The 8217-nt window shown below is 33.8% G+C and overlaps 1 protein-coding gene across 1 annotated transcript; it reads right to left on the bottom strand.

The window, feature by feature from the left end:
- LOC116138527 (cyclin-D3-1-like) lies at nucleotides 1–2760 on the bottom strand. Its single transcript, XM_031424235.1, has 6 exons — nucleotides 2063–2760; nucleotides 1437–1523; nucleotides 1245–1343; nucleotides 944–1148; nucleotides 698–822; nucleotides 1–551 (listed from the first exon to the last, which is right to left on the bottom strand). The coding sequence occupies exons 1-6, from the start codon at nucleotides 2387–2389 to the stop codon at nucleotides 339–341; spliced, it is 1056 nt and encodes a 351-aa protein (XP_031280095.1). The 5' UTR covers nucleotides 2390–2760; the 3' UTR covers nucleotides 1–338.
- Between the last annotated feature and the right edge of the window lie 5457 nt (nucleotides 2761–8217).

Raw genomic sequence — 8217 nt, 5'->3', positions numbered from 1 at the left:
CCAACTCCAAGTCTCTAAGCTGTTAAGAAGTCTAATATTTAACAGCTGGTGACCATCCTCTTCATACAAAGAGAATGAAATATTTCGCTCGCATTTGATTTCACCAATCACCATTCTCCATATATGAATCAACCTCTTTCACCCTTTCTTTTATTTTGTTTTTTCTCCAAAATTTCTCTATTCTTTTCCCTTTTGAATCACCTATTTCTGACTTCATTTTGGTTTTTTGACTTCTTTTTGGGAGCCGCCCTCACAATTCACAAGCAAAACAAAAGTTCTATATAAAAAACAAAACAGATTGATGGTGTGAATAGAGCCCATCTTCCTTCACTTTTTATTTATAGCTCTACTTCATAAGGTCTGTTTAGCTTCCTCCTTTTGGGATCCGGTGTATTATTTGAAGAACTTGGACTTGACCCAACCGTTGTGTCATCACTTTTATAGCTCAAGCAAGCCGCATCCAGCACCCCAATTGGACTTTGGGGCACAGAAGCATTTGCACTAGTCAATGACAAATCTTGTACTATTTTTACACACTCAACCATTCTCTCCTGCAAAAACCATAAAGATGTATTAGACTCTATAAAAACTTGTCTCAATTCTTTTTATTTTACAGTAATCAAACTGAAAATGATTACTACTACAAAAGTAAAACCATCATTTGTGCCTCCTTTTGGTTTTGGACCACTGACTTTACCTTTTTTACATATTGAGTGAGAACAGAAATTGCTTTCTCTGTATCAACTGTTTTGGTTTCCTCTGCAAGAGATATTGCCACAGCTGCTGCAACCTCAGAAGGCTTGAATTCCAAGAAGTCAATCCCTGCATTCAATTCCCACCCACCAAAACATCAGAGCCTCTCTTAAATTTCTTCATCATAATACTGCAGAGAGATATTATTATGAATAGTAAATAGTCTGTGTGTTATAAAAAGAGACTGGACCTTTTATAGTGCTTATTATGAGTTGGATTGAACTCAAGAATGAAGTTCTTAGTGGGATTTGATCACCATCATTGATCTTGCGAATGAAGTAGTCTATGTAGGAGAATGGGGTAATTGCTTGCATTCTCCACCTCAAGGTGCTTAGCAACAAAAGCTCCATTCTTTTTATAGTTCTAGCTTCAAACAAGTACTTTGTATCACCCACCTGTTAACACTCATTACAATCAGCCCATATAGATCAAAACAGAAACTTTACAGGACAGCTAAGGCAAAGGCAATACTAAATTGGAGCAACTTTAACCTGTAGATCTACACATGATGGAACTTGAGTCTCCTCCATTTTGGCCGCAACCGACAAACATGCCACGGCCAACAATTGCATCATCCAAGCTTTACCCTTCTGCAAATAGCATAAAAGTAAGTTTAGATGCAATAAGAAATGCAGTTTAGTCTATAGATGCTAAAAAGAATGGCAGCTTAATCCTCAACTTACAGGCAATTCATAGGCAGAGAGAAATCTGTCCAAGTAGTTTATGGATAAATAAGCACAGAGAGGTCCAAAACCGAAATGGGTGTTAACCTGTATAACCAATTGGTCGTCAGCATTAATTAACAATAAAACTGAGAAGGAAGGAATCAGGCAAACAATTGAATGGAACAGAAGGAAGAACAACTCATACACCTTTGCAATCAGAATAATCAAGACAAAGGTAATGAAATAGAATAGGAAATGCAAAGACACAATTTCTGTAAATGAACACTTAAACCGATATATTATTGGCATCGATCCAAAAAGCAGAAAGGAAGGAAGTCAAGAACCCACCAAACTCAAACCACCACTAATCATCAAATCACTGTTACTCTTAACATCAATGCCAAATTGCCAATCCCAAAAGCTAGAATAGGAAGAAACCAATATCAACATTGGCCCAATATCAATATCAATAAAACGATGACCCATTCCTAGCGCATACTTGTAACTTCATCTCAATGAAACCATCAAACATATTAAAATCAGGTAATATAATGTTTCAAAGAACCATTTTTGGAGAAACTACGAATATTAACCATCCATATCAAAGCCAAAACAATAAAAAATTCATATTTCTAAGAACCCACCTTGACAATCCAATCGACAGCCTCTTTTCTAGCCACCAAGTCCAAATCCCCAATTTGCAGTCTCTTCAAGTAATCACTATTTGGCAAATGCTGGCATTCCTTTTCAAGCATCAAAGCCAAACACTCATCACTCTGCAATGGTAATATATCTCCGCAATCATCAAACCTCTTGTTTTGGTTACGGGTTTGATGATTCCCATGATACCATGTGGCCTCAAACTCCTCCACCACAACCCCATGGTAATCGGTATTGATATCATCGAAAATGCTATTGTTATCCTCTGTACACAGAAGGCTTGAAACTGCAGAGTCAAAACTTGGTGCCATTACAGAAGCCTCAAATAAAGAAAAGAAAAAAAATTATGCTATTAACACTCAAAAACAACAAGTTTCATCAAATGAAGTGGTGACAATAACGAGCCTTTGATTTCTATATATGTAAATTGAAAATGTTTAAATGTTTTGGATGATAAGAACAGAGAGTCTTGACCAAAGAATTGGAGGAGAAAGAATGGTTTATAAGGGTATATATAAGAACAAAATAACTATAGTCTATCGCTCTCTTAAAGTAAAGTTGAGGCCTTGGGGCTGAAAAGACTGCCACAGTGAGGGTTTATGAAGTAAATGAGTGCCTCTTTTTAGGGTATAGGCGGGGAGAGAGAGAAAGAGAAGGAGCATGGCAGTATCCTAGTATTAGAGTCTTGACATAATTGAGAATCAATGGAAACAAGAGAAAAAATATTAATACAAAATGGAAGAAGGGCATTTACAAGATTTTGTACAGTAGTACTGAGATTAGAGAGAAAGACAGTATTGTCTTGACAGCGATATCTCTTGAGCACTTATTAATGGGGGTATGTACGCGGAAAGTGTCTGCTCAGGATCAACGCCTAATGGTTACTGATTTTTGATATTTATGCAAAATTACATACAATTTATCTTATGTATATTCTTCAATTTATTTTGTATCACTTCTATTTCTATTTTTTTAAAATTATTTATTTATTTTATTGACACAAAATTTATTCACTTACATTAACTATTTATATACAATTTTCAATTAAGTTTGTACTAGTTATAAATCTGTCCTATTCTGCTTTACAGCTTTTTCTACCTTGTTCATTGGTTTGCATGAAATTTATTCTTTATTAACCCAATCAAATTCCTTTTACTGTGTACTCACTGCAAATTTATGCACCAAGTCAAATTATCGTAAATTCTCCAACTCATATTCACATGGTGATGTTAATAAAAATATGAAAATTCTTTTAATTATAATTTAACTTAAATAAAAGTAATTTCATATGATCTTTAACGTGTACTCACTGTAAATTATTAATTTATGCACCAACTTAACTCATTTTTTTTTTTTTTTTAATTAACAAAATATAAGTACACACATGGAATGATCTTTTTTCTACTTGATCTATCAGTCGTAGATCTATTGTTTTATACTTAAATAAGATCACAAGTCAAACATGAAAATAAAATAGTAGATCAATTTACGATTTTACCGTACAGTGTAAAAACAACATTACGCTTTAGCATAGTAATTTGGTGGAAAGATAAGAGCAAAAAGGGAATTAAACATATTGAAAGTTACAAATGGACCAAGAGTCGTGTCTTTTTCCTCCCATGGTGACGCGTGTTGTCTGATCATCATGAGATTGACTGGAAACAGCCGTTTCTCGCAGAATTGAGAAATTACAAAATTATGACTCTACTTTTTGGTCTTTTTGCCTTTTTCATACGTACTACAATTAATCAATTCATTTTTTCTTCCTCCATATACGCTATCCGTTACAAAATAAATTAAATTAAATTCACTGTACCCAATTAGCCCACGATAATGGTATCGCCACTTCACAATGTACACCAATTACCAAACCTTTTTCTTAACCTTCCGTTCCAACAATTAATTTACAGATTATTATTGATTCTTTTGGTATTAAAGTCACCATTTGTGAAAATATTTGTTTTTTGAAATAAATTAAAAATTAAATTTAGAAATATTAATTTATATGTATAATCATATAAAGTATTTTCTTAATTTGAAAATATGTAATTAGATTTAGACCGTTAGTTGGTGTTGGTGAGAGAAGGCAAGAATTATTTTACATCTCATCCTCAAATAATTATAAGCTCATGATGCGGACTTGCAGTTGCCTCTATCAATAGATCTAATTAATGGAATAATAATAAATCAAATGGTGTAATGTGATATGTCCTTTTATCTCTGTACACGTATTTTAATAGAAATTGTGATTTTACTTTATTAATTGAACCGACACATAGGGCGGCATATCAGCATATGATAATTGTATCCTTATACAAATAAAATGTTAATTACTGTTTAAATGTTGTCTATATTTAATGGACTGTATGATGATGAGAATATAATCTAAAAGTTTCCTAAGTTGAAAAAAGATACAACATGAGACACATGGAAGGCCGGCAATCTTATTTCGGGTTACTGTGTTTTAGGGTTTGATTATAAGATTACGAAATCTCCCCTAAATCAAACATGGGGAGAAAATTAAAGGCTCTTTTTAATGCCCAAAGATAACACTTTTGCTTTATTTTTATATTTGTTTATTCACTTTTAGGAGCGTCTCTTTTGGGGTTTTGTAAATGTAAAATCAAAAGTACAAAATGTCCCTAACATTCAGCAGTGACAGGTTGATTTAGATGGTTTTGGTTAATTAGGGAGATAACTAACAGAATCAATCAGATAATCTTATATTAAGACTTAATTAAGAATAGTTAAAACATGTTGATAAGTGGGTTTAGGTTTAATTAGCAATTGAAATCAAAGTTTTCAAAGCTCTGGTTGAGTGGAAGACTAGTATCATCACTCATCACATCGATCGGTCTTCCATAAACACCATCATTTTCCTTGGTAATGGTGTAAAATAAAAATGTTTCCTGAATCACCTATAATTTACGAGTCAAGGGTTACTTTAGAGACGAAGAAAACATCTCTGGTCGGTCACTTGGTCCATTGATTGTTGATGGTTCTATTATATCCCTCCAATGCCTCCATAGATGCCCCTCGACTAGGTGTTTTCTCTATTCCATAACAATAATTGACCGTTTTAAATCCCTTCTACCGCCAAAAACTTCTATCACTTTCTTCTCCAAAGCACATTAATTTTTTGTTCCTTTTTCCATACTCTAAGCACCTCGAACAAACATTTAAAATCAAGCATATATTAAAAAAATAAATAGTACTAGGATGTAGATGTTGTTGGGATTTAGATATTCGATTCAACTATTGGGTTTTTCTCAATTTAAAAATGGTATATATTCCCGATATTTACATCCTTGGCGAAACTTGGTTATCATATTCCCCAAAAAAAACAAAAATAAATAAAGGCAAGTAGATGAATATTTTATGTACATAGTTACTGAGCATACAAGGCTGAAAATTTTATTATGAATTTAACTTAGGATTCTTGCATTCATGAAGAGGTGCTTAAAAATGGATTGTTAAAGAGACTTTAGGGACACAAATTTCAAACCCTTTTTCTTCAAACACTCTTTTTCTTGGCTTTGAATTTGTAACTTTTTTCCCCTTTTGCAGTTTTACTCAGATAAATTCTCCTCAGTTGATCAAAAATCAATACTTTGCCCATATGCTTCTTGTCAGTTTTGTGCTGATTTCAAAGACTATATTCCACTTTTTAATTAAACAGAAGAGAAACTAGCACGAGCAAGGCCCCTCTTCTAAGACTTTTTTTTTTTTTTTTGGTTGGGACGGTCTAAAGAGTCTTTACTTATATATATTGTGGTTTGAGAATTGAGATCCGAGCTTCACAGAGTGTCATCCTCACCCACTACCCATTTTTTTAACTCATCCATTCCTTTATATTTTACTGCTACAAACCCAAGGCTAGATCATGTGGTTAGGGCTTTGAATATGACCAAATTTATTACCCCAATATTTCCCATTTGACTGCATTTCTGTCTCTCATCATCTAATAAACCCACCTCGCTGCCATAACACGTAATACATGTATTATTCTTCATGCATGTTTGGTTACGTGAATCACTGTATCACTACTGATGCTTGATGCAGAAATATCGCATCGCATCGTATCCCATCAGTGACCCTGTTTGGATCCGGTGATATATATTTTTGTATCTTCTAATCTTATAACAATAACATGCAGTTTATTCTGTGTGTCGTAAACACAATCCAACTAAAACCTGTATTTTAACAGAGCATCCATCTAGTTCTATGTAGACAACTAGCTTCTACTCAGCATAACTAAAAAAAATTAGTTCTATAACGGTACATTCATCATGTATATATAATTATAATAATTATAAGAATGCAACAATAGAAATCATCAGTTATATATCAACTACAACGTCGCTCATTTTTCACTAAATAACTGGAGGATGTAATTGGGTTCACTCTTTGTTAATATAGTTTGTTACCGTCTAATTTAATGTTGTAAAGAGTAATTAAATTGTGGACTCACAGTCACAGGTTCTAGCTAGCAAAACTTATTAGGGAATTGTTAAAGTCCGTACCAAGAATAATATGAGCCATTTTAAATTTCGTTGAGATTTGATTTGAGAAATAAAAAAAAAAAAAAAAAAAATCTCTGCCTTTCTCGCGGCTACCGTTAGACAGTAGTATTAATTACACATAAAAGGAACGTCTCTAACTCTATCAAGATCCAGATCGCACATTTAGCATCAGGTCAAGCTATTTCTAAAGCGCGCGCGCGCGCCCGCCTTTGCATTTTGCAAATCTGTTAACTTATACTGGTGCTACCTGCCTCTGTATATTAAACTGAGGCGCCAATCGATCTTGAGATTCACCACCTGCTTCTGATAATAGTTTAAAAGCACAAGTGTTGCTAATAAAAGAAAGTTGAAAGAAATAGGCGTGCATGCATTTAAGTTTATTGTAACAATTGGTGAGGTAGCTAGGCATGTGCAAATGCAACATCTTCCAACGCCGTGGCCATCCAGAACATCCGCCGTATCTCCTGTGTCTCCACTATAATCACCACCCTCCGATTAAAATATTCCCACGAGGATCGATTTTGGGTCCACACGTCTCCATCTCTTTGTGCAGCTTATGTAATTTTAAATTAGTAATGTCGAGTAAGCTTGGTGGTTGTTTAATATTATCATACTATATACTAAACGAACCCAAAGCAGATTGAGCTGGCAAATGCAAAGTCACCTGTCTTGGCTGAAGCTATGTCTTTATCAAAATTCTCAAAATAAATAAGAAAAGCGTTGCTGGTTTTGCTTTTGGGATTCCTCATATTAGAGCCAGGGACCAAATGCTTATGGGATGGGGGTAAGGGAGAGACAATACTATACAGTTCAATTTTTAGTCATATTTATTTATTTAATTCTTAAACTTCAATTCATGGATTCGTATTATTATTAGTCAAATGCACTCTCGCTTTCAAGGAGCTATTCTTAACTGATTAAGAAATTATGGTAGCCAGTTGGGGTTGTGTTTTCATGCTTTCAGAATCAATTAACGGAACATGTTAAGTCCCCTACTCCAACGAACCTTTGTCTTTGCTTCATTTGTCTTTTTTCTTTCCTTTCCGTTTGGTCAAATTGGGTCTCTCAAGTCTAAACCTTGCTTTCAAACTTGAAATTAAGTTTTCACACCAGGGCTGTCTGGATCACAATGAATTATCAATTGGATGGGTTTGCGTGAAGTAATTAATGAGAACCCATACTTTTAAGTAACACAAAGAATTAGCATTGGAACACCAAACCTCCAAACTCTTAAAGATTATATTGTTCCAAGATTAGAACATGTAACTTTTTCAAAATCTGCTGTAACTTTTTCAAAATCTGCTCCAAATTTTAAATTTCTAAATTACCATTTCAATGTAAAGTGTGAAACATCAATGGTACCTCTTTTTCTCTGTTTGTAATTGGGTTTATATTGTGGATCGATTTCTGTAGTTCATCTGCACAAGACCAACCTATTTCCGAGGCCCAGGATAAGAATCTAGATAGTCGTTGTACCGTCTTATTAGAAAGAGGCAAAAATAGCAGGTTCTTATATAACAAATATATACATAAGACCAAGATTTTTGCAGCTCAATCCCATTCTAAATGATCAATTTTTCATTGAATTTTTTGATTTGGAGTAATATATCTAATTA

Source organism: Pistacia vera, unplaced genomic scaffold (genome assembly GCF_008641045.1).
Source record: "Pistacia vera cultivar Batoury unplaced genomic scaffold, PisVer_v2 Contig341, whole genome shotgun sequence".
Taxonomy (NCBI): domain Eukaryota; kingdom Viridiplantae; phylum Streptophyta; class Magnoliopsida; order Sapindales; family Anacardiaceae; genus Pistacia; species Pistacia vera.
The sequence above is the reverse complement of the archived record's forward strand: the minus strand, read 5'-3'. Positions and strand labels throughout refer to the sequence as shown.

Coding starts and splice junctions, on each gene's coding strand:
- LOC116138527 (XM_031424235.1), bottom strand. CDS start 2,389: ATGGCACCAAGTTTTGACTCTGCAGTTTCAAGCCTTCTGTGTACAGAG. Junction 1,524..2,062: donor CTGTCGATTGGATTGTCAAG/GTGGGTTCTTAG, acceptor TTGGTTATACAG/GTTAACACCCATTTCGGTTT. Junction 823..943: donor CATAATAAGCACTATAAAAG/GTCCAGTCTCTT, acceptor AATTGAATGCAG/GGATTGACTTCTTGGAATTC.